Genomic DNA, 27,085 nt, shown 5'->3' with positions numbered 1-27,085 from the left:
AGCGATTCTCCTGCCTCAGCCTCCCGAGTAGCTGGGATTACAGGCATGTGCCACCATGCCCAGTTAATTTTATATTTTTAGTAGAGATGGGGTTTCTCCATGTTGATCAGTCTGGTCTCGAACTCCCAGCTTCAGGTGATCTGCCCTCCTGGGCCTCCCGAAGTGCTGGGATTACAGGCATGAGCCACCGTGCCCGGGCGATCTTACTTCTAAATAAGATCCCATTCACAGGTTCCAGGAGCCACAGCCTGGACAGATCTTTTGGGGGACAGAATTCAACCCACAACAACTTCCTTTGACGATTATTCCATTTGTTTTGTTTTCTCATCTTTTTAGTTGGAAAAAAAAAAAAAGTGTTTAGACTGAGAGTAAAGAAAGTACCAAAATCATCTAAAACGTACACTAGAGGAAAACAAGAAGTAGAAAACCTTGTTGACATCATGGGAGAGGCCCAGGGAGAGATGGGTACGAGATTGGTAGGAGGGAAATCTTTTCCTCCTCTGTAACATCTTCTGCTGATTTCTCCGTATCCACAGATGGGGCGTGATCTAATCTGACGGCAAATGCCTGTGTTCTCATGGCGGCTACATGAAAAGATTTGAGTACAGATCCATACAGGAGAGACACACAGGACTGTCTGAGGCAGAAAGAGAGAGAGACAGAAGCCTGTCTCACTGTTGAACACTTCTCACTGTTGAAATGGCATCACTAATACATCACAGAGCTGTGCAAGGCAGCCTGAAAGGAGAACCTCATATTTCATAGACACCCATTGTTGCTACATCCATCACTGGTGCCAAAGTTCTGTTCAGGATGAAGCTTCTAACAGACACCCCTCAAGGTGGACACTGGAGCCCAACCTTAAAGCATGAAGAGGACCCAAACATTGCCTACGGTCAATGTCAAAGCTGAGCTCTCCCACCCCCATCAGTGTGGTCCTCAGTAAAGCCCGGGAAATAATCTACAAAGTAGAGGCAGTCCAACCCTGTCCATAGAAACCTCCAGTCACTTATCATGTGAACACCAAGAACAAGAAGCCACTGGAGATACATCTCTTTATTATTATGTCTTGCGTGCTTTGACAGTAGTTCCAGATCACAAGAAAGAGTTATTTCCTGACTAAAATGGCATCATAAATGGCTCCTGTTTTCTTAAACTGGAAGTCTCTGAAGCCAGCAGAGGAGAGGAGCATGTGGTAGTGGGTGGGGGTCCTCTCCTGCCCTTCTGTCTGCACAAGCATGTTCAGAGAGTACAGCTGCGTGAGCAGAGGGCCCCGCCTGTCTTCATCCAGGAGGCTTTCAATTACCAGAATGCCACCACCTAGAAAGGGAGGGGCACAGTCCACATCACACACACAGACTGTGCCAAAGTCCCAGTGAACCATAAGGACAACCAGACTTCAGGGGACAGTCAGGGCACTGTCTCCATCACACACTCAGAGGCTGTGCCCACATCTTTATGGAATATCACAGAATAGATGGACCTCACAGAACAGACAGCAGGGACACTGTCCCCTTCACACACACACAGAGGCTGTGCCCACATCCTTATGAACCACCAGATGGGTGGACCTCACAGGAGAACTGGGACACTGTCTCCAACACAGACACAGAGGCTGTACCCACGTCCTCATGAACCATCAGGATGAGTGGACCTCACAGGAGAACTGGGACACTGTCCCCATCTCACACACAGAGGGTGTGCCCACATCCTCGTGAACCATCAGGATGAGTGGACCTCACAGGAGAGCTAGGACACTGTCCCCATCTCACACACAGAGGCTGTGCCCACGTCCTCATGAACCATCAGGATGAGTGGACCTCACAGGAGAGCTAGGACACTGTCCCCATCTCACCCGCAGAGGCTGTGCCCACATCCTCATGAACCATCAGGATAAGTGGACCTCACATGAGAGCTGGAACACTGTCCCCATCTCACACACACAGGCTGTGCCCATGTCCTCATGAACCATCAGGATGAGTGGACCTCACAGGATAGCTAGGACACTGTCCCCATCTCACACACAGAGGGTGTGCCCATGTCCTCATAGACCATCAGGATGAGTGGACCTCACAGGAGAGCTAGGACTCTGTCCCCTTCACACACACACAGAGGCTGTGCCCACATCCTCATGAATCATCAGGATGAGTGGACCTCACAGGAGAGCTGGGACACTGTCCCCATCTGACACACAGAGGCTGTGCCCACATCCTCATGAACCATCAGGATGAGTGGACCTCACAGGAGAGCTGGGACACTGTCCCCATCTGACACACAGAGGCTGTGCCCACATCCTCATGAACCATCAGGATGATTGGAGCTCACAGGAGAACTGGGAAACTGTCTCCTTCACACACACACACAGAGGCTGTGTCCACATCCTCATGGACCATCAGGATGGGTGGACCTCACAGGAGAACTGGGACACTGTCTCCTTCACACACACACACACAGAGGCTGTGTCCACGTCCTCATGGACCATCAGGATGGGTGGACCTCACAGGAGAACTGGGACACTGTCTCCTTCACACACACACACAGAGGCTGTGTCCACATCCTCATGGACCATCAGGATGGGTGGACCTCACAGGAGAACTGGGACACTGTCTCCCAACACACACACACACACAGAGGCTGTGCCCACGTCCTCATGGACCATTAGGATGAGTGGACCTCACAGGAGAGCTGGGACACTGTCCCTTTCACACACACACACACAGGCTGTGTGCACAGCCTCATGAACCATCCAGGATGGTGGACCTCACAGGAGAACTGGGACTGTGCCAACACACACACAGAGGCTGTGCCCGTCCTCATGAACCATCAGGGGCGGGGTGGACCTCACGGGAGAGCTGGAACACTGTCTCCAACACACACACACAGAGGCTGTGCCCACGTCCTCATGGAGCGATCAGGATGGGTGGACCTCTGGGAGAGCTGGGACACTGTCCCTTCACACACACACACACAGAGGCTGTGTCCCGTCCTCATGAGCGATCAGGATGGGTGGACCTCCTGGGAGAGCTGGGACACTGTCTCCAACACACACACACAGAGGCTGTGCTCGTCCTCATGGACCATCAGGATGGGTGGACCTCTCCTGGGGAGAGCTGGACACTGTCCCCTTCACACACACACAGAGGCTGTGCCCACATCTTGCTTCATGTGGACCATCTTGGGATGGGTGGACCTCACAAGGAGAACTGGGACACTGTCTCCAACACACACACACAGGCTGTGCTTTGGCCTCCTCACGAGAACCATCAGAGTAGGTGGACCACACTGGGAGAGCTAAGACACTGTCCCCAACACACACACACAGAGGCTGTGCCCACGTCCTCATGAACCATCAGGATGGGTGGACCTCACAGGAGAGCTGGGACACTGTCTCCAACACACACACAGAGGCTGTGCCCACGTCCTCATGAACCATCAGGACGGGTGGACCTCACAGGAGAGCTGGGACACTGTCCCCTTCACACACACAGAGGCTGTGCCCACGTCCTCATGGACCATCAGGATAGGTGGACCTCAGAAGTCAGTGAGGCACTGTCCTCATGACACACACAAATACTAGCCTAATTCTGAAACAGTTTCACCAAAGTGAGGCGACTGAAGTTTCAGAGGACCTTTTACCTTTTCCATCTTTATGTGGTTTTATCAGTAGAAGAGAAATTAGGACCCTATTTCTTGTAGGTAGTTATCTAAAAGGAAAGCCTTTTGGCAGGATGTCTACACTTACCTGTGGGATGATTTCAGTGCCTGCCTTCTAAATGTGACTCGTGTAGTTCTGCCCCGTGTCACAAGCACAGCTGATATGCAAACCCCACAGCTCACCTGGCTTGCAAGCATGGTAGACCCTCTCCAGCAGGTGTGAGCACTTTCCATCTGCCCAGTCATGGAGGATCCTGGCCAGGATGTACAGATCTGCTTCCGGAAGAGGGTCTTTAAAGAAATCCCCTGGAACACAGAGCAATAGGACAGGCACCCTGAGGTCAGCCTGCCATCCAATCCCATTTGACTAAACCTATTTCAGGTACAAAAGGTCACCGGGATGGGTCATACCTTTCCCAGGTCTTCCAGGCTAGTGACCTGCCGATCTAGCCTTGAAAAACAAAAAGGCTCAGGAGAAGCATAAGAAAATACTGAATGATATGTGTCTCCAACACACACACAGAGGCTGTGCCCATGTCCTCATGAACCATCAGGATGGGTGGACCTCACAGGAGAGCTGGGACACTGTCCCCATCTGACACACAGAGGCTGTGCCCACATCCTCATGAACCATCAGGATGATTGGAGCTCACAGGAGAACTGGGAAACTGTCTCCTTCACACACACACACAGAGGCTGTGCCCATGTCCCTCATGGCCCATCAGGATGGGTGGACTCACAGGAGAGCTGGGACACTGTCTCCTTCACACACACACACAGAGAGGCTGTGCCCATGTCCCTCATGGCTTCTGGGTGGACTTCTACAGGAGAGCTGGGACACTGTCTCCAACACACACACAGAGGCTTTCAGCCTGTCCCTCAAGGAACCATCAGGATGGGTGGACCTCACAGGAGAACTGGGACACTGTCCCCTTCACACACACAGAGGCTGTGTCCACATCCTCATAGACCATCAGGATGGGTGGACCTCACAGGAGAACTGGGACACTGTCCCCATCTCACACACACAGAGGCTGTGCCCACGTCCTCATGAACCATCAGGATGGGTGGACCTCATTAGGAGAACTGGGACACTGTCTCCATCTCACACACAGAGGCTGTGTCCACTCTCCCCATGAACCATCAGGATGGGTGGACCTCACAGGAGAGCTGGACACTGTCCCTCAACACACACACAGGCTGTGTCCACATCCTCATGGACCATCAGGATGGGTGGACTCCCACAGGAGAATCCAACACTTCGTCCCTCTCACACACAGAGGTTAGTCCACATCCCATGGACCATCAGGACGGTGGACCTCACAGGAGAAACCCGGGACACTGCTTCACACACACACACAGAGGCAAAAGCCCACCTCGCTTAATCATCAGGATGGTGGATCACAGGAGAACTGGGACACTGGTCTCCTTCACACACACACACAGAGGCCAGTCCACGCCCTCATGGACCATCAGGACGTGGGTGGACCTCACAGGAGAACTGGGACACTGTCTCCCTTCTCTACACACACACACACAGAGGCTGTGTCCACATCCCCTGACCATCAGGACAGGGTGGACTCCTCACAGGAGAGCTGGGACACTGTCCCCATCTCACACACACAGTAGTTAAAAGGTCCACATCCTCATGGACCATCAGGACGGGTGACTCACAGGAGAACTGGGACACCGGGCCCCTTCACACACAGGCTGTGTCCACATCCCTCAAGGACCATCAGACGGGTGGACCTCACAGGAGAATCCGGGACACTGTCCCTTCACACACACAATAATAATAGAGGCTGCGCCCCACATCCTCATGGACCATCAGGATGGGTGGACTCACAGGAGAATTGGGACACTGTCCCTTCACACACACACAGCTGTGTCCACGCCTCATGGACCATCAGGACGGGTGAAACCCTACAGGAGACCGGAACACTGTCCCCAACACACACAGAGGCTGCAGGTGCCCACGTCCTCATGAACCATCAGGATGGGTGAACCCACAGGAGAACTGGGACACTGTCCCCTTCACACACACAGAGGCTGTACCCACATCCTCATGAACCATCAGGATGGGTGGACCTCTCACAAGAGAGCTGGGACACTGTCTCCAACACACAGAGGTGCTGTGTCCACGCCCCCATGAACCATCAGGACGCAAGGTGGACTCCTCACAGGAGAGCTGGGACACTGTCCCCAACACACACACAGAGGCTGTGTCCACGTCCTCATGGACCATCAGGATGGGTGGACCTCACAGGAGAACTGGGACACTGTCCCCTTCATACACACACACAGAGGCTGTGTCCACATCCTCATGGACCATCAGGATGGGTGGGCCTCACAGGAGAACTGGGACACTGTCCCCTTCACACACACAGAGGCTGTGCCCACATCTTCATGGACCATCAGGATGGGTGGACCTCACAGGAGAACTGGGACACTGCCCTCCATCTCACACACAGAGGCTGTGTCCACGCCCCTGAACCATCAGGATGGGTGGACTCCTCACAGGAGAACTGGGACACTGTCTCCTTCACACACAGAGGCTTTGTCCACATCCTCATGGACCATCAGGATGGGTGGACCTCACAGGAGAGCTGGGACACTGTCCCCTTTACACACAGAGGCTGTGTCCACATCCTCGTGGACCATCAGGATGGGTGGACCTCACAGGAGAGCTAGATATCCCTTCACATACACAGGCTGTGCCCATGTCCTCATGAACCATCAGGATGGGTGGACCTCACAGGAGAACTGGGACACTATCTCCATCTCACACACACAGAGGCTGTGTCCACATCCTCATGAACCATCAGGATGGGTGGACCTCATTAGGGGAGAACTGGGACACTCGTCTCCATCTCACACACACAGAGGCTGTGTCCACATCCTCATGGACCATCAGGACGTGGGTGGACCCCACAGAGAACTGAACATCATGTCCCCTAACACACACACAGGCTGTGCCTACGTCCTCATGGACCATCAGGATGGGTGGACCTCACAGGAGAACTGGGACACTGTCCCCAACACACACACAGAGGTCAGCACCTGCTAACTGATGAGTTGAACCGAACCTCCAGTCAAGACCCATTCCCAGATTTGGAGTAAACACCCAAGAGTCACCCTTTATCCTTTATGTGTGTGTGATGTCAAACACTCAAGTCTCGTCATACGTTTCCTGCAAAGTCATAAGGTGCCAAACTTGGGAGAGATCTTGGTGAGCTCTGTGCAGGAAAGAGTTAACTCAGGCCAGGCGCGGTGGCTCACGCCTGTCATCCCAGCACTTTGGGAGGCCGAGGCAGGTGGATCACAAGGTCAGGAGATCGAGACCATCCTGCCTAATACGGTGAAACCCTATCTACTAAAAATACAAAAATTAGCTGGGCATGGTGGTGGGTGCCTATAATCTCAGCGACTTAGGAGGCTGAGGCAGAGAACTGCTTGAACCGGGAGGCAGAGGTTGCAGTGAGCTGAGACGGTGCCACTGCACTCCAGACTGGTCGACAGAACGAGACTCCACTTCAAAAAATAAATAAATAAATAAATAATTTTTTTTAAAAAAAAAGGCCGGGCACGGTGGCTCACACCTATAATCCCAGCACTTTGGGATCCTGAGGTGGGCAGATCACAAGGTCAGGAGATCGAGACCATGCTGGCTAACACGAAACCCCACTGTACTAAAAAAAAAATACAAAAAAAAAAAATTAGCCGGGCGTGCAGTGGCTGGCTACTTCGTAGTCCCAGGTACTGGAGAGAGGCTGAGGCAGGAGAATGCTTGAACTCCAGGAGGTGGAGCCACCAGTGAGCTGAGATCCGCCACTGCACTCCAGTCTGGGTGACAGAGCAAGACTACCTCAAAAAAAAAAAAAAAAAAAAAAAGATTAGCTGATATGGTGGCACGCAGGTTCGTAATCCCAGCTACTCGGGAGGCTGAGGAAGGAGAATCTCTGGAACCTGGGAGGCAGAGTTTGCAGTCAGCCAAAATCCCGCCATTGCACTCCAGCCTGGGCGACGAGAGCGGAACTCAGTCAAGAAAAAGAAAGGAAGGGAAAGAAGAAAGGAAAGGAAGAAAGAAAGAAAGAAAGAAAGAAAGAAAGAGAGGAAGAGAGGAAGAGAGAGAGAGAGAAAGAGAGAAAGAGAGAAAGAAAGAAAGAAAGAAAGAGAGAAAGAGAGAAAGAAGGAAAGAAAGAAAGAAAGAGAGAGAGAGAGAGAAAGAAAGAAAGAAAGAAAGAAAAAGAAAGAAAGAAAGAAAGAAAGAAAGAAAAGGAAAGGAAAGAAAGAAAGAAAGAAAGAGAGAGAGAGAGAAAGAAAGAGAGAGAGAGAAAGACAGAGAGAGAAAGAAAGAAAGAAAGAGAAAGAGAGGAAAGAAAGAAAGAGAGAAAGAAGGAAAGAAAGAAAAGAAAGAAAGAAAGAGATAGAAGGAAGGAAGGAAGGAAAGAGAGAGAGAGAGAGGAAGGAAGGAGAGAGACAGAAAGAAAGAAGAGAAAGAAAGAAAAGAAAGAAAGAAAGCGAAAGGAAGGAAGGAGGGAGAGAGAGAGAAAGAAGAGAAAGAAAAGAAAAGAAAAGAAAAGGAAGGAAGGAAGGAAGGAAGGAAGGAAGGAAGGAAGGAAGGAAGGAAGGAAGGAAAGAAGGAGAAACGATATGACTATGTGTCACAGAAAGCAGGCAGTTTGCCTGGGGTCTCATGGTAAATGGAACTCACGTGCAGCTTCCAGATTCCAACCCTGGGTGCTTCCCAGTAAACCATAAGGTATCCTAACAGTTGTTCAGGTTGCAAAACCATGAACAAAAAAAACCATTTTCTCTCAGGTCCTATCCAACCAACAAGTCTTGCTACAAACTCTTTCATTTTTTAAATTTTTTTATTTTTGAGATAAAGTCTCGCTCTGTCGCCCAGGCTGGAGTGCAGTGGCACGATCATGGCTCACTGCAGCCTCCACCTGCCACGCTCAGGCAATCCTCCCAGTTCAACCTCAGGAACAGCTGGGGCCACAGCTGTGCACGGCTACACCTGGCTAATTTTTGTTTTTTGTGTTTTTTTGTAGAGACAGGGTCTCACCATGTTACCCAGGCTGATGGTAAACTTCTGGGCTTAAGTGATCCACCCACGTCAGCCTTCCAAACTGCTGGGATGATAAGCAGGGGTCACTGCCCTGGGCCTTACTCTTTTTTTTTTTTTTTTTTTTGAGACAGAGTCTCACACTGTGGCCCAGGCTGGAGTGCAGAGGCCGGATCTCAGCTCACTGCAAGCTCCGACTCCCGGGTTCACGCCATTCTCCTGCCTCAGCCTCCACAGTAGCTGGGACTACAGGTGCCCGCCACCTCGCCTGGCTAATTTTCTTTTTTAATTTTAGCAGAGACGAGTTTCAATCAGTGGGTAGCCAGGATGGTCTCGATCTCCCGACCTCATGATCCACCTGCCTCGGCCTCCCAAAGTGCTGGGATGACAGGCGTGAGCCGCCACACCGGGCCTGGACCTTAACAATCTGAGAAAGTAGCATGAAAACAGGACAATAGACGCTGTAATTGTCTATTACAATCTTAAAGCCTTCTTCATCCAACCTAGACCTTGGCATGCGCTGACTGCTCCTAAACAAGGCTTTTTTTTTTTTTCTTAGGATGGCCTGTCACCTGTCACCCAGGCTGTAGGGCACTGGCAGGGTCCTGCTCACTGCAACTCCTCCGGCCCCAGTTCAAGCGATTCTCCTACCTCAGCCTCAAGTAGCTGGGAAGACAGGTGCACAGCACCCTACCCAGCTAATTTTTGTAGTTTTAGTAGAGACGGGGTTTCACCGTGTCAGCCAGGATGGTCTCGATCTCTTGACCTTGTGGATCCTACTTCCGCCTGGCCTCCCAAAGTGCTGGGATTACAGTCGTGAGCCACCGCGCCCAGCCAGCATGCTGTTTCTTTCACATAAACCAGGTTCTTCTCATCCTTCAGGTCTCATCTCAGCCTCTCGTGACCAAGCTAGTTCGATCTGGTGTTTTCTCCATGGAATAAAACAGAAATAAATAATGCTTTCGCAGCAACTTGGATGGAGCTGGAGGCCACCGTTTTACATGAAGGAACTCAGGAATGAAAAAAAAAATATTGGATGTTTTCACTTACAAGTGGGAGCTAAGATACGAAGATGCAAAGACATACAAATGAGACAAAGAATTTCGGGGACTCAGGGTGAAATGTGGGAGGTGGGTGAGGGATAAAAGACTCTCAAAAAAAAAAAAAGAAAGAAAAAGAAAGGTCGGGCATGGTGGCTCACGCCTGTAATCCCAGCACTTTGGGAGGCCGAGGCAGGCAGATCACCCAAGGTCAGGAGTTTGAGACCGGCCTGTCCAACATGATGAAATCCCATCTGTACTAAAAAGTACAAAATTTAGTCAGGTGTGGTAGCCGGCACCGTCATCCCAGCTACTCAGGAGGCTGAGGCAGGAGAATTGCTTGAACTGGGGAGGTGGTGGGTGCAGAGAGCCAAGATGGTGCCACTATACTCCAGCTTGGGCAACAGATGCAAACTTTGTCTCAAAAATAAATAAATAAAATAAAATACTTTTTTAAAAACAGTACATATTGAGTACAGTGCACATGGCTCGGGGGATGGGTGTAACAAAATCTCAGAATTCACCACTAAAAAACTCACCTGGTTGGGCACGGTGGCTCACACCTGTCATCCCAGCACTTTGGGAGGCCGAGGTGGGCGGATCACCTGAGGTCGGGAGATCAAGACCAGCCTGGCCAACATGGAGAAACCATGTTGGTGTCTCTACTAAAAATACAAAAACTAGCCGGGCGTGGTGGCGGGCGCCTGTAGTCCCAGCTACTCGGGAGGCTGAGGCAGGAGAATCGCGTGAACCTGGGAGGTGCAGGTTGCAGTGAGCCGAGATTGCACCACTGCACTCCAGCCTGAGTGAGCTACTCAGGGAGGCTGGGGCGGGAGAATTGTTTGACCTGGAGGCTGGAGGTTGCAACTAACCTGACCTACCACTGTACTCCAGCCTGGGCAATAGAGCAAGATTACATCTTTAAAAAAAATTAAAATAGAAATAAAAGAAAAGCTGCTTGGCGGGCGTGGAGATGTTTGCTGACTCTAGGAAGTACCCAGTGCTGGAGGAATGATTCCAAGACCAGAAATCTCAGACATTACGTCAAAGCATCAGAATGCAGAAATAAAAAGCCATTGTTAGGGGCCGGGCTGTGCTCACCTGTCATCCTAGCACTTTGGGAGGCCGAGGCGGGCAGATCACGAGGTCAAGAGATGGAGACCAACACGGTGAAACCCTGTCTCTACTAAAAATACAAAAAATTAGCCGGGTGTGGCAGCTTGCACCTGTAGTCCCAGCTACTCTGGAGGCTGAGGTGGGAGAATTGCTTGAACCCGGGAAGCGGAGGTTGCAGTGAGCTGAGATTGTCCCACTGCACTCCAGCCTGGGTGATAGAGCAAGACTCCATCTCAAAAAAAAAAAAAAAAAAAAAAAAGACATTGCTAACACACTCCCTACAGAGAACAGGAGACACAGCTCTGAGGTTTTGGGGGCGGGGGGGTACCTACCACCGAGGTCGCACATAAGTGGGAACCCCGAAAGGTCAAAGGCGGTGAGCACGCTTCTCCCGTTGACGCTCCAGACCTCCTGCAGAGCTTGCATGAACTGCAGCCGCTCGCCCTCAGACCTGGCGTGCAAAGCCATGCTCGTGAAGACGGTGAAGATCCGGGCAAGCGTCCAGAGCAAGGGCGTACATAACCCCCTGCTGAGAACACAGCCGTACCCCACAGGTGCACCTGAGAGCTTCGTATGTGTGAAATGGAACACGAAGTCATTTGGGATGGGGGAACCAAAGACAAAGAGCTCGGCCACCAAAGGGTACGCAGCTCTGGGAAACCCGGGGTCGAGTCAGAACGGATCATTGTTCTCTGGATGGGAAGGGATTTCCCCGCGCGATGGGAAGGGATTTCTATCCAAAGAGGAGTTTAGGTGTTTTCTAAGGGGAAAGTCGATAACATGTCCCCCTACCCACAGAGCTCAGCTCCAGAGGACAAATCCAGGAAGGGGCGGGGGGGTCCACATATCCTGGGACAGGGGCCCCAGAAGGTGGGAATTCAGGTGGTGGGGGAAGAGGCTAGAGAAAAGGCAGGAACTAGTAAGGGAGGGAGGTGAGATGGAGCCAAGAAGGACAGGTGGACACGGAGGCGGACAGAGCTCATGTGTTGCAAGCTCCCTCTCTCCTCCTGTCCTCTTTAAAGAGCCTGCTGTGGGGGTTTGCCTCAGAGTAATGAGGGCTGAAAAACTGCCTCTTAGGTACCAGGGTCACTATTCAGGTGATGACCACACTAAAAGCCCAGGCTCCACACCGCAACATGTGAGCATGGAAGAGACGGGGACTTGTGCCCACTAAACAGATACATATATACACATATACGTACACATGTATACATATATTCACATATAGATGAAGAAAGGAAGGAAGAAGGAGAAAAAGGAAAAAGGAAAGAAGAAAGGAAAGGAGAGAAAGAAAGAAAGAAAGAGAGAAAGAAAGAAAAGAAAAAGAAAGGAAAGGAGGAAGGAAGGAGGGAAGGAAGGAAGGAAGGAAGGAAGGAAGAAAGAAAGGAAAAGAAAGAAATGGGTGAGGGAGGGAGGAAAGGAGAGAGGGTGGGTGGGAGGGAAGGAAGGAAGGAATAAGGGAAGGAGGGAAGGAAGGAAGTGAGGGAGGGAAGTAGAGAGGGTGGGAGGGAGGGAAGGGAGGAAGGAAGGAGACAAGGTGGGAGGAAGGGAGAAAGGAAAGAAGGTAGGAAGGAAAAAAAAGAAACAAGGGAAAGAAAGAAAGAAAGAAAGAAAGAAAGAAAGAAAGAAAGAAAGAAAGAAAGAAAGAAAGAAAGAAAGAAAGAAAGAAAGAAAGGAGAAGAGAGGAGGAAAAAAGGAGGGGAAATATGGGGCATGAAAACAGGGAAGACGAGAGAAAGGAGAAGACGGGAGAGGAGAAGGAGAGAGGCAGGCGAAGGGAGGGGACGGGAGAGGTAGAAATGAAAAGAGAGGAGAGAAGGGAAGAGAAAGAAAGGAGGAAAGAGAGGAGAAAGGAAGAGGAAAAGAAGAGAAAGAGGATGAAAGGGGATGGGAGGGAAAAGGAGAGGAGAGGAAAGAAGAGAGTGAAGAAGAGAGAAGGGAGAGGAGACAAGAGAGGGAAGATGGGAGAGAGGAGGGGGGAGGTGGAGAGAAAAAGAGAGGAGAGAAGGAAAAGGAGAGAAAGAGAGGAGGACAGAAGAGAAAGAGAGGGAACAGGATGGAAGGAGAGGAGAGGGGAGGGGAATAGAGGGGAGAGGAGGGGAGGAGAGGAGAGGCTGGGGGGCAGGCAAACCCCTCAGGCATCCCCTTGTCCTTCATACGCTTCTCTACTCCATGCCTCAGCTGGAACACTGGACCGGCCCATCAATCCACCTCCACCTTGGAATTCCAGGTAAGAGCTTCAGGCAAAGGCCAAAGCTGTGTCCACGTCCACAAAGCAAAGTGAAGAACTGGGGTCTCACCTGGCCTCACCTTCACCTCTGACCAAATCAAAAACTGGGCCTCTATTTTCTTTCTTTCTTTCTTTCTTTTTTTGAGATGGAGTTTCACTCTTGTCGCCCAGGCTGGAGTGCAATGGCGTGATCTCAGCTCACTGCAACCTCCATCTCCCAGGTTCAAGCGGTTCTCCTGCCTCAGCCTCCCAAGTAGCTGGGATTACAGGTGTGCACCACCACACCCGGTTAACTTTTGTATTTTTAGTAGAGACGGGGTTTCACCATGTTGGCCAGGCTGGTCTCGAACTCCTGACCTCAGGTGATCCGCCTGCCTCGGCCTCCCAAAGTGCTGAGATGACAGGCATGAGCCACCACACCTGGCTGGTGCCTCCATGTTCTACATAAACACTGAGTTTGTGAGTAGTCCTTTGGAAGGAAGGGTCAAGTTGCACCCACTCAGGAACTGGATCCATTCGAACATCAGAATCTGGGATGGTAGTGGGGGTGGGGGGTGTTATTTTAAATTAAATGGTGACTTCCTCCTGGGTTATCCCGTTTGAGTACATTGATTGGGTCTCCTAAGTCCTTTAGAAATAAACACAATCCTATCTGAGTTGTTGGTTTCAAAGTGATGGGTACAGCTCAGATGACAAAGGTTCAGCTGGGAACGCCAAACGTCTGCAGGTACTGGTTCTTTCCTTCTCTGTGGGTGGCAGAAAGTTTTAATTATTTTATTTTATTTTATTATTTTATTTTATTTTATTTTATTATTTTATTTTATTTTATTTTATTCTTTATTATTTTATTTATTATATATTTCTATTTCTATTATTCTATTCATTATTCATTCTTTATTATTATTATTCTTTATTTTGCCTTTATTATTTTATTTTATTTCATTTTCATTTTACTTTAATATTTTATTCTATTTATTTATTATTTATTTTTCTATTCTATTATTCATTCATTCATTTTATTTTATTTTCATTTTAATGCATATTTCTCTTTATTTATTTAATTTATTCTACTTTATTTTCATTCTATTTATTTTCATTATTCTTCTTTATTTTATTTTATTTTATTATTCTTTATTCATTTTCATTATTCTATTCATTCTATATTATTCATTTTCATTATTTTCCTTATTCATTATTCTATTCTATTTTTATTTTATTTTATTATTTTATTTTATTATTCTTATTCTATTATTCATTTTGTTCTATTATTTTATTTTCATTTATTTTATTCTTTATTATTTTATTCTTATTTCTTTATTCTATTCTTTATTTATTCTTTAATTTTCATTATTTTATTCTATCTTTATTTTATTTTCATTTATTCTATTTATTTTTATCTTTATTATTCTTATTCTTTATTATTCTTTTATTTTATTATTTTTATTTTATTTGTTCTATTATTTTATTTTATTCTTTTCATTTTACTTTACTTTATTATTCTTTATTTTATTTTGTTTTATTTTATTATTCATTCTTCTTTTATTTATTTTATTTTGGTTTTATTTTATTTTCTATTCTACTTTACTTTACTTTACTTTTATTATTCTCTTCCTTATTCTTTACTTTATTCTATTATTTTATTTTCATTATTCTATTCTATTCTTTATTCATTACGTTTTCCTTATTTTATTCTATTATTCGATTTTATTCATTATCTTTATCTTTATTTATTCTATTTTATTATTTTATTTCCTATTTTCTTTAATTTTATTTCCTTTTATTATTCTATTTTCATTATTCTTTATTTTATTATCTATTTTGTTTTATTATCTTTATTTTCATTATTTTATTTTCATTTATTCTTTGGTATTCCTATTTCTTTTTATTCATTCTATTTATTCTTTCATTTTATTTTCATTTTATATTTTCTATTCTTTATTATTCTTTATTTTACTTCTTTACTTACTTTAATTTTGTATTTTACTTATTATCTTTATTTTATTTTATTTTATTCATTATTCTTTATTCTTTATTTTATTCTTATTCTCTTTATTCTTTATTTTATTATTCTTTCTATTTTATTCATTTTCTATTTTATATTCTTTATTCATTACCTATCTCACCTCACCCTCACCTTACTCTGATCCCTATCATCTCTATCTCTATCTCTATTCCTATCTCTATCTCATCTCATCTCTATCATCTCATCTCATCTTCATCTCTATCTCATCTCTATCATCTCTTCATCTATCTCCTATCTCTATATTCATTCTCATTCTATCTCTAGCTGCTTCCAGTTGAGGCAATGGTATGATCTTGGCTCACTACTGTAAGCTCTGGCCCTGTTCATGCCATTCCTGCTCTCAGCCTTCCAAGACTACAGGCTTCCGCCACCACGCCTCTCAAGCTAATTTTGTATTTTGCAGAGACGGGGTTTCACCATGTTGGTCAGGCTGGCCTTGAACTCCTGACCTCTTGATCCGCCCGTCTTGGCCTCCCAAAGTGCTGGGATTACAGGTGTGAGCCACCGTGCCCGGCCTTATCTTATTTTATGAGATGGAGTCTCGCTCTGTTGCTCAGGCTGGAATTCTATGGCACTATCTCGGCTCACTGCAACCTCCGACTCCCGGGGTTCAAGCGATTCTCCCGCCTCAGCCTCCCGAGTAGCTGGGACTATAGGTGCCCGCCACCACACCTGGCTAATTTTTTGTATTTTTAGTAGAGACGGAAGTTTCACTGTGTTGGCCAGGCTGGTCTTGAACTCCTGACCTCAAGTGATCTGCCCACCTCGGCCTCCCAAAGTGCTGGGATGACAGGCGTGAGCCACCGCACCCGGCCACACGAGGTGATTTCTACCGTCTGCTCTGGGTAAGCAACTCTAGCAATTCAATGTTTGGTTCTGCAAGAAATCTGCCATTTCAGGCTGGGTGAGGTGAGATGGTGCCACTGCACTCCAGACTGGTTGACAGAGTGAGACTCCATTCAAAAACTAAGTAAATAAATAATTTTTTTTTTTTTTTAAAAGGCTGGGTGCGGTGTCTCATGCCTATAATCCCAGCACTTTGGGAGGCTGAGGCGGGCAGATCACTGGAGGTCAGGAGATCGAGACCATCCTGGCTAACATGGCGAAACCCCGTCTCTAGCTGGACGTGGTGGCGGGCACCTGTAGTCCCAGCTACTCGGGAGGCTGAGGCAGGAGAATGGCTTGAACCCAGGAGGCGGAGGTTGCAGTGAGCCGAGATCGCACCACTGCACTCCAGCCTGGGCGACAGAGCGAGACTCCGTCTCAAAAAAAAAAAAAGAAACTTTCCCTTTCACCTCCTCCAACGCCCCTTCACCAGCCCCCCGGGGGTACCACCTGGATGCAGCCCCCACCTCACAGCATCTGCCAGGTGGCCCCAGCACCCATAGCTGGTCCTGCCCATGTACTTTAGCAGGTTGCATTGTGAGGTCGGGCTGACCCTGGTCAGGTAGGCGCTGGACAGCTCTGTGTTTTGATAGAAAGCTGAAACACACAAAAAAGAACAGGGAAAAAGCAGTGAGATTCCGAGTCCCTGCCAGCGGGACGCTCCCCAGGTCACCAACATGGTGATTTCCACATGATTCCTGCCTGCAAGTGCCAACACCCGCACAGCTGGGCCTTCTGTGGTAAGGCACAAAGGTGACCTGGGGCAGCTGTGGCACCCCCGTCGGGTTCGGTTTGGACAAACCCCATCGGGAGTTTTCGGTGGAGGAAGTACAAACACAGTTGAACCATGAGAGGAAACACACATTACATTTCCCCAGTGTCTAAAATAACGTATTGAGGCCGGGCACGGTGGCTCACGCCTGTCATCCCAGCACTTTGGGAGGCCGAGGCAGGTGGATCACCTGAGGTCAGGAGTTTGAGACCAGCCTGGCCAACAGGGCAAAATCCTGTCTCTACTAAAAATACAAAAACCAGCCTGGCCAGGTAGCGGGCGCCTGTAATCCCAGCTACTGGGGAGGCTGAGGCAGGAGAATTGCTTGAACCCGGGAGGCGGAGGTTGCAGTGAGCCGAGATTGCACTGCTGCAGTCCAGCCTGGGCAACAGAGCGAGACTCTGTCTCAAAAACAGAGCGAGAGGGCCGGGCATGGTGGCTCACTCCTGTAATCCCAGCACTTTGGGAGGCCGAGGCAGGTGGATCACCTGAGATCAGGAGTTTGACACCAGCCTGGCCATGCTAAAACCCTGCCTCTATTAAAAATACAAAAATTATTAGGTGTAGGTTTCATGCCTGTCATCCCAGCTACTCAGGAGGCTGAGGCAGGGGAATCGCTTGAACCGGGGAGGCAGAGGTTACAGGGAGCCAAGATCTCACCACTGCACTCCAGCCTGGCGACAGAGTGAAACTCCATCACAAAAAAAAAGAAAGAAACCCCATCATTCACATAATGTCTCTGGCTGTTTTGTGGGTGTGTATGTGGCTTTGTTTTTTGTTCTGTTTTGTTTTGTTTTGACGCAGGACCTTGCTCTGCTGCCCAGGCTGGAGTGTAGCGGTGCGACCATAGCTCACTGAAGCCTCGAACTCTTAGGCTCAAGCAGTCCTCCTGCCTCAGCCTCCTGAGTAGCTGGGACCACAGGCATGTACCACGACTTCCTGTTCATTTTTGTATTATTATTATTATTATTATTATTATTATTATTTTGAGATGCAGTCTTGCTCAGTTGCCCAGGCTCACCGCAACCTCTGCCTCTCAGGTTCAAGCAATTCTTCTGTCTCAGCTTTCCGAATAGCTGGGACCACAGATGTATACCACCTCTCCCAGTTAATTTTTCTGTCTTTTTTAGAAACGGGGTCTTGCGACGTGGCCCAGGCTGCTCTCGAACTCCTGGGCTCAAGGAATCCCCCAGCCTGGGCCTCGCACTCTGGTAGCTTTGACGTCCCCAGGGCAGACCTCGGTAGCTACGACACAAACCACATGAACCCCCAAACCTGCAAATACAGATGGAATCTCGCTCTGTCGCCCAGGCTGGAGTGCAGGGGTGCGATCTCGGCTCACTGCAACCTCTGCCTCCCGGGTTCACGCCGTTCTCCTGCCTCAGCCTCCCCAGTAGCTGAGAAGACAGGTGCCCATCACCACGCCCGGCTAATGTTTTGTATTTTTTTTAGTAGAAATGGGGTTTCGCGGTGTTAGCCGGGATGGAGACGGTCTGGCTTTGCACAGAACACATGGGCTGCAGGGGGTGGCCAGCTTAAAATGCCTCCTTCAAAACACCCGTGTCCTCACCTTTTCCTGCCCTCGTCTCCACTTTCAACAGCTTCAGGGACACGCAGGTGTCCAGCAGGAGCTCTGTCCCATGGGCGCTGGCCTCCATACCTGCAGCCACTGCTGCCACGTCCAGGGGCCCTGGGGCCTCGGCGAGAAGGTCGAACACCCCCAGCTCGCAAGCGGCGAAGAGAACCTCGGAGGAGGAGCAGAAATAAGAGGTCAGCGCTCAGCCTGACCCTGGGAACCCATGGCCACAGAAACACCCCATAGCACGCCAGGCTGGGGAGGAACGCATTGTTTTATTTACATTTTTATTCATTTCTTTCTTTCTTTCTTTTTTTGAGACGGAGTCAAATGAGGTTGCACCACTATGGAAAACAGGCATTTTTATTTATTTATTTATTTATTTATTTATGTTAATTTGTGTATGTATTTTGAGATGACGTCCCACTGCATCGCCCAGGCTGGAGTGCAGGGGCGCGATCTCGGCTCACCCGAACCTCCGCCTCCTGACCTCAAGTGATCCACCCGCCTCGACCTCCCAAAGTGCTGGGATGACAGACGTGAGCCACTGCATCCAGCAGCTCTTGTTCTAATAACTTTGTATTAACTAATTTTTTCTGTTAAGGGTAGAGAAAGTTTTATTCTGTTAAGGTTGGATTAATAATAATTCTATTAAGATTGTGTTAACTTGTTTCGTTAAGTTTTTATGGTTCTTATTCTGTTAATTATATTAAGGTTGTCTTAGCTCCTGTTTTATTTGTATTAATTAATTACTCTATTAAGGGTATAGGGTTATTCTGTTAAGGTTTTTATGAGTTCTGTTCTTTTTGAGACGAGTCTCGCTTCTGTCGCCTTCAGGCTGGAGTGCAGTGGCCGATCTCAGCTCACTGCAAGCCTCACTCCGGGTTCCCGGCCACCCTCCTGCCCCCAGCCTCCAATAGCTGGGACCATGGCCCACCACGCTCAAGCACTTTTTTGTATTTTTGGTAGAGATGGGCTCTCACCGGGTTAGCCAGGATGGTCTCATCTCCTTACTCCCTGCGGATCTGTCTGTCTCTGCCCCAAAGTGCTGGGATGACAGGCTTGGAGCCACTGCACCCGGCCAAGTTCTTGTTCTTATGAAGCTTGTATTAAGATGTATTCTATTCAGGTGGTATTACCTTTTTTGTTAAGCTGTTATTAATTCCTGTTTGGTTAAGGTTGCATTGACTGCTTGTTACAGTAAGTCTGCATCAAGTTTATTCTACTAAGCTTGTATTAGCGCCTTTTCTATTAAAGCTAGATTAGGCCGGGCGCGATGGCTCACACCTGTCATCCCAGCACTTTGGGAGGCCGAGGCAGGCAGATCACTTGAGGTCAGGTGTTCGAGACCAGCCTGGCCAACACAGGGAAACCCTGTCTCTACTAAAAATACAAAAAGTAGCCAGGCGTGGTGCATGCCTGTAATCCCACCTGTTCAGAAGGCTGAGGCAGGAGAATGGCATGAACCCAGGAGGCGGAGGTTGCAGTGAGCTGAGATCGCACCACTGCACTCCAGCCTGGGCGACAGAGCGAGACTCGGTCTTAAAAAAAACAAAAAAGCTATATGAATTCTTGTTCTTTAATGTTGTATTAACCTTTTAAAACTAGCATTGTGTTCTGTTTTATTCATTAAAGTTGTATTCATTCCTGTTGGGGATGGGTGAATTAATTGTTCTTTTAAGGGTATGTTAAATGTTATCTTCTTATGTCTCCGTTCACTCTTGGTCTATGAAAGTTGCATTAACTAATTGTTTCTGTTAAGGGTGTACTAAGCTTGATCTTTTTTTTCTCTGCTCCCAAAAAGTTTTATTATTATTATTATTATTATACTTTAAGTTCTGGGATACATGTACAGAATGTGCAGGTTTGTTACACTGGTATACATGTGCCATGGTGGTCTGCTGTGGGTATACACCTGCCATGGTGGTCTGCTGTGGGTATACACGTGCCATGGTGGTCTGCTGTGGGTATACACCTGCCATGGTGGTCTGCTGTGGGTATACACGTGCCATGGTGGTCTGCTGTGGGTATACACCTGCCATGGTGGTTTGCTGCACCCATCAACCTGTCACTTACATTAGGTATTTCTCCTAATGCTATCCTCCTCAGGCTCACTCTTTTTATTTTTTGAGGATACTGGGTCTGGTGCCCAGCTGTTAGGCTGGAGTGTATCGAATGATCTGCTCACCGGGTAACCTCCACCTCCGTGGGTTCAAGTGATTCTCCTGCCTCAGCCTCCTGAGTAGCTGGTACTAGAGGCACCTGCCACCATGCCCAGGTAATTTTTGTATTTTTAGTAGAGATGGGGTTTCACCATATTGGCCAGGCTGGTCTCGAACTCCTGACTTTGTGATCCACCACTGCCTCCCAAAGTGCTGGGATGACATCAAGGAGCTTCACCACCGCACCCAGCCAAGGGGATACTCAATGTTATCTCTTATGTCTGTGTTCACTCTTGGTCTATGAAAGTTGCATTAGCTAATTGTTTCTGTTAAGGGTGCACTAAGTTTGATCCTCTTAAGGTGGTATTAACTCTGCCTTAACTCTGGATCTGTTCAACTGCTGACAGCTCCCATGACATGGTATCATGTGCCCTAAAGTGATTGTTCTTCCAAGATTTCGGAGCCAGCAAACCCCCTGTGAACCAGCTGTGGCTTTGAATGAGTGGTTGTCAGTATCCCAGCAGGCTGGGTCAAAGGAGGCAAAGGGAGCAGGTGACTGTTGTCTGGGACAGTAACAGAAACCCCACCTCTACTGAAAAATAGAAAAGTTAGCCAGACGCGGTGGCTCACGCCTGTCATCCCAGCACTTTGGGAGGCCGAGGCGGCTAATCACGAGGTCAGGAGATCGAGACCAGCCTGGCTAACATGAAACCCCGTTTCTACTAAAAATACAAAATGAGCCGCATACAAAACTAGCCAGGCGAGGGTGGCTGGCTACTGTAGTCCCAGCTACTCTGGAGGCTGAGGCAGGAGAATGGCTGCTGAACTCGGGCGGAGCTTGCAGTGAGCCGAGATCGCCTACTGCACTCCAGCCTGGGATGAGCCAGACTGCCTCAAAAATAAAAAATAAAAAATAAAATAGAAAATTAGCCAGACATGGTGGCTGTGCCTGTCATCCAGCACTTTGAGAGGCCAAGGTGGCTTTTATCACCTGAGGTCAGGAGATCGGCACTTATCCTGGCTAACACGGTGAAACCCCGTCTCTACCAAAAATACAAAAAATGAGCCAGGTGTGGTGGTGGGCGCCTGTAATCCCAGCTACTTGGGAGGCTGAGGCAGGAGAACTGCTTGAACCTGGGAGACAGAGCTTGCAGAGAGCTGAGATTGTGCCATGGCACTCCAGCCTCGGCAACAACAGTGAAACTCCATATCAGAGCAACAAAATTAAAATAAATTAGCTGGGCTTGGTGGCAGGCACCTGTAATCCCAGGTACTCAGGAGGCTGAGGCAGGAGAATCGCTTGAACCCGGGAGGCTGCTCCATGTATGGGTGGCTGGGGAATAGGTATTTCCAACCCTTGCGGCCTAGGGATAAAATTCAGGGGCTCTACAAACAAGGAACGAGAAGAGATTTCACTCTGATTTTCACTACCTCTTCCTAAGATGGGCTATTCCCGCCAACCATGAGCGTACATTAAACCACAGCCGTGATACAAGAGCCTGAGGGAGCCAGGTGCGGTGGCTCACACCTGTCATCCCAGCACTTTGGAGGCCGAGGTGGATCAACTGAGGGGTTGGGAGTTCGAGACCAGCCTGACCGACATGGAGAATCCCCGTCTCTAGTAAAAATACAAAATTATCCGGGCATGGTGGGGCGGTGCCTGTTATCCCAGCTACTAGGGAGGCTGAGGCAGCAGAATCGCTTAAACCTGGGAGGCGGAGGTTGCGGTGAGCCACGATCGTGCCCCTGCACTCCAGCCCGGGCAACTAGAGTGGAACTCTGAAAAAAAAAAAAAAAACAAAAACAAAAAACCAAAAAATCCTGTGGCTTGCTGACAGAGAACCCACAGATATTTTCATGTCACATGAGAGCTGTTGCGGACGTCTCAAAATACCACCAGCACATGACCCCCTTGCACAATGCTGCTGGTGTTTCTGTTTTTGTTTGGAGATAGAGTCTCACTGTGTCGTCCGGGCTGGAGCACAGTGGCATCATCTCGGCTCACCGCAACCTCCACCTCCCGGGTTCAAGTGATTCTCCTGCCTCAGCCTCCTGAGTAGCTGGGATGACAGGCACCTGCCACCATGCCTGGCTAATTTTTGTATTTCTAGTAGAGACGGGGTTTCACCGTGTTAGCCAGGCTGGTCTCGATCTCCTGACCTCAGGTGATCCTCCCGCCTCGGCCTCCCAAAGTGCCGGGGTGACAGGCGTGAGCCACCGTGCCCGGCCAAGATCTGCTGGTTTCAGTATCCTCATCGCCACCACCTGCAGCCATCATCTTGGTGTTGCTGTCACGGAAGTTAACCTGCAGGCATCTCTCTGCCTAGGGCTTGTTCAGCCACGAAGCAGTGGAGTTTTGTGTTGTCAAAACTGCAGTTTTACTCAAGAAAAAAAAAAAAACGGCGATTGCATGAGAGAAGCCCATTCCCTCAGCCCATGAAGGCAGCCATGGATGCTTTCATTCCAATCGCCTCTTTAGATCTTTGGGAACTGCAGTTGTTCAACATCTGGGCTCACCTCATCAAGACCACTGTACTGTTTAATACCGTTACCCAACGCACTGAACACCCATTCGGGGAGGAAGCTTTAAAAAAAATAAACGCATCCCGCCGGGCGCAGCGGCTCACGCCTGTCGTCCCAGCACTTTGGGAGGCCGAGGCCGGCAGATCCCTTGAAGTCAAGAGTTCGAGACCAGCCTGGTCAACATAGTGAAACCCCCCCCACCTCTACTAAAAAATAGAAAAATTAGGCCGGGTGCTGCAGCTCACGCCTGTCATCCCAGCACTTTGGGAGGCCAAGGCGGGCGGATCACGAGGTCAGGAGATCGAGACCATCCTGGCTAACATGGCGAAACCCCATCTCTACTAAAAGTACAAAAAATTAGCCAGGCGAGGTGGTGGGCACCTGTAGTCCCAGCTACTCGGGAGGCTGAGGCAGGAGAATGGCGTGAACCCGGGAGACAGAGCTTGCAGTGAGCTGAGACTGTGCCACTGGGCTCCAGCCTGGGGGACACAGCGAGACTCAGTCTCAAAAAAAAAAAAAGAAAAGAAAAGAAAAGAAAACTTAGCGGGACGTGGTGGCATGTGCCTGTAATCCTAGCACTTTGGGAGGCCGAGGCGGGTGGATCACCTGAGGTCAGGAGTTTGAGACCAGCCTGGTCAATATGGTGAAACCCCGTCTGTACCAAAAATAAAAAAAATTAGCTGGGCGTGGTGACAGGTGCCTGTAATCCCAGCTATTCGGGAGGCTGAGGCAGGAGAATCGCTGGAACCCGGGAGGCAGAGGCTGCAGTGAGCCGAGATCACACCACTGCACTCCAGCCTGGGAGACAGAGCAAGACTCTGTCTGAAAATTAAAAAAAAATAAAGAATAAATAAAAAAATAAATCTCTGACTTATCTCTATGTTTGCATTAAAGTAAAATTCATAAAATTCACCATTAACCATTCTTGTTTTGTGTGTGGTTTTTTTGTTTCTGTTTTTTCTTTTTTTCTTTTTTTTTTTTTTTGAGACAGAGTCTCGCTCTGTCGCCCAGGCTGGAGTGCAGTGGTGCGATCTCGGCTCACTGCAACCTCCGCGTCCCGGGTTCAAGCCATTCTCCTGCCTCAGCCTCCCGAGTAGCTGGGATTACAGGCATGCCACCACCAAGCCCAGCTAATGTGTGTATTTTTAGTAGAGACGGGGTTTCACCATATTGGCCACGCTGGTCTCGAACTCCTGACCTCGTGATCTGCCCGCCTCAGCCTCCCAAAATGCTGAGATGACAGGCGTGAGGCACCGCGCCCGGCCCAATGTACCCACATATATTGATTGATGTCTCATGTCTGCCTAAAATGTGTAAAACGAAGCTGCCCCCGGACCACCTTGGACACACATCCTCAGGACCTCCTGAGGCTTTGTTGCAGGTGCACGTCTCTCCCGGTGGGAAATAAACCTCCTGAAACGATGGAGACTCGTCATTTTTCTCGATCGACACCCCCCACAGTGGAACGTGAGTGTGATGAACGGAAGTCTACTCCCCTGCTTGTCCCACAGAGCGTATCCTACCTGGGACACCATGAAGCCGTTGGTGTACTCATTGAGGAGGCGATAGCCGTCGTCCCCTGAGGAACCCATGTCGTCTCCAATCCAGCCGCGGCGTCCGGAGCCTCTGGAGCGTTTGCTTCTAGGAGCACGGAGCCTGCTGGCAAGCTGGGAAGGAGGGACCCGCTCACGGCTGCTGTCTGAATCTCCCTGCTGGCTGCCCAGTACTCAAACAAAGACAGATCACTCTAGAAACTCGCATTAACCTTATTAGGGGATCACAAAGCGTGTCAGAATTCCCTGGCTTTCTGCGCGGGCCCTTCCGCAGCCCTAAAATAGTCTGCCTGAGGCCTCCCCTGAGCCGTGGAGTCATCAGCTGTAGAACTGATCCCAGACCAATACGCTCACCCCTCAAAACACAGTTCTCTCATACATCTAGACGCTGGAAGTTCAACATCAACATGCCAGCGGGCCAGCCTGGGCAACATACTGAGACCCCTTTTTTTTTTTTCTTTTTTGTTGAGATGCAGTCTTGCTCTGTTGCCAGGCTGGAGTGCAGTGGTGCAATCTCAGCTCGCTGCAACCTCCACCTCCCGGGTTCAAGCGATTCTCCTGCCTCAGCCTCCCGAGTAGCTGGGACGACAGGTGCCTGCCACCACGCCTGGGTAATTTTTGTATTTTTAGTAGAGACAGGGTTTTGCCATGTTGGCCAGGCTGGTCTCAAACTCCTGACCTCAGGTGATCCACCTGCCTCAGCCTCCCAAAGTGTTGGGATGACAGGCATGAGCCACTGTGCCTGGCTACTTTTTGAATTCTTTGTAGAGATGGGGGTTTCACTGTGTTGCCCAGGCTGGTCTCGAACTCCTGACTTCAAGAGATTCTCCCACTTCAGCCTAGATATCTTGCAATGGTTATTTGAACAATCTAAATGCCTGCATATAATTAATATGTGATCGTGCCAGGGCCAGGTGCGGGGGCTCACGCCTGTCATCCCAGCACTCTGGGAGGCTGAGGCAGGCAGACCACGAGGTCAGGAGATCGAGATCATCCTGGCGAACACGGTGAAACCCCGTCTCTACTAAAAATACAAAAGAAATTAGCCAGGCGAGGTGGTGGGCGCCTGTAGTCCCAGCTACTCGGGAGGCTGAGGCAGGAAAATGGCATGAACCCGGGAGGCGGAGGTTACAGTGAGCTGAGATCCAGCCACTGCACTCCAGCCTGGGCGACAGAGCGAGACTCTGTCTCAAGAAAAAAAAAAAAAAAATGTGACCATGCCAGGCCTTAGCCCCATTTCTGCGGACGCATGGCATGTGTGGGGGCGAAGGAAAGGTTCAGAGTGGGAGCCCGACTCCATCTTGGCAGGAACGCCTGTTTGTTTTTGGTTGGATAGAAAGTGGAATGTAATATATCTAGAGTGATTTTTTTTTTTTTTGAGACAGTCTCGCCCTTGTCATCTAGGCTGGAGTGCAGTGGCCGGATCTCAGCTCACCGCAACCTCTGCCTCCCGGGTTCAAGCCATTCTCCTGTCTCAGCCTCCCGAGGAGCTGCGATCACAGGCACCCGCCACCACGCCCGGCTAATTTTGTATTTTTAGTAGAGACGGGGTTTCACTGTGTTGGCCAGGCTGGTCTCGAACTCCTGACCTCAGGTGATCCACTTGCCTCGCCCTCCCAAAGTGCTGGGATGACAGGCGTGAGCCACCACGCCCGGCCTCCGAGTGATTTTCTAGGGAAGAATATAAACACAGCCTTACCCGGGTGCGGTGGCTTCCCAGCAATTTGGGGCAGATCACCTGAGGTCAGGAGTTCGAGACCAGCCTGGCCAACATGGTGAAACCCTGACTCTACTAAAAATACAAAAATTAGCCAGGCGCGGTGGCTCAAGTCTGTCATCCCAGCCCTTTAGGAGGCTGAGGCGGGAGGATCACTTGAGGTCAGGAGTTCAAGACCAGCCTGGCCAACATGGTGAAACCCCATCTCTACTAAAAATACAAAAATTAGGCGGGCGTGGTGGGCGCCTGTCATCCCAGCTACTTGGGAGGCTGAGGCAGGAGAATGGCTTGAACCCGGGAGGCGGAGGTTGTGGTGAGCCGAGATCACGCCACTGCACTCCAGCCTGGGCAGGAGCAGGAGGCCCAAGAAAGGGAAGAAGAAAGAAAAGAAAAGAAGGAAAGAAAAGAGAGAGAGAGAAGAAAGGGAAGGAAGGAGAGGAAGGGAAGGAAGGAAGGAAGGGAAGGAATAATGAATAATGAAAGAATGAATGAAAACGAATGAATGATGGAGGATGGAGGGAAGGACTGAAGGAAGGAAGGAAAGAGAAAGAAAACAGAAAGAAAGAGGAAAGAAAGAAAGAAAAGAGAGAAGAAAGAAAGAAAGAAAGAAAGAAAGAAGGAAAGAAGGAAGGAAGGAAGGAAGGAAGGAAGGAAGGAAGGAAGGAAGGAAGGAAGGAAGGACAGAAGGAAGGGAAGGAAGGAAAGAGAAAGAAAGAAAGAGAAAGAAAGGAAAGAAAGATAGAAAGAAAGAAAGGAAGAAGGA

The 27,085-nt window shown here is 49.0% G+C and overlaps 1 protein-coding gene across 1 annotated transcript; it reads right to left on the bottom strand.

Moving 5' to 3' along the window:
• Nucleotides 1-1,039: 1,039 nt before the first annotated feature.
• Nucleotides 1,040-25,099, bottom strand: ASMT (acetylserotonin O-methyltransferase). The gene is made up of 6 exons (XM_031661128.1): nucleotides 24,576-25,099; nucleotides 18,362-18,536; nucleotides 16,430-16,616; nucleotides 11,214-11,533; nucleotides 3,838-3,960; nucleotides 1,040-1,320 (listed from the first exon to the last, which is right to left on the bottom strand). The coding sequence occupies exons 1-6, from the start codon at nucleotides 24,642-24,644 to the stop codon at nucleotides 1,109-1,111; spliced, it is 1,086 nt and encodes a 361-aa protein (XP_031516988.1). The 5' UTR covers nucleotides 24,645-25,099; the 3' UTR covers nucleotides 1,040-1,108.
• Between the last annotated feature and the right edge of the window lie 1,986 nt (nucleotides 25,100-27,085).

Source organism: Papio anubis, chromosome Y, assembly GCF_008728515.1.
Source record: "Papio anubis isolate 15944 chromosome Y, Panubis1.0, whole genome shotgun sequence".
Lineage (NCBI taxonomy): Eukaryota > Metazoa > Chordata > Mammalia > Primates > Cercopithecidae > Papio > Papio anubis.
Note: the sequence above shows the minus strand (reverse complement) of the source record. Positions and strands in the feature narration are given on the sequence as shown.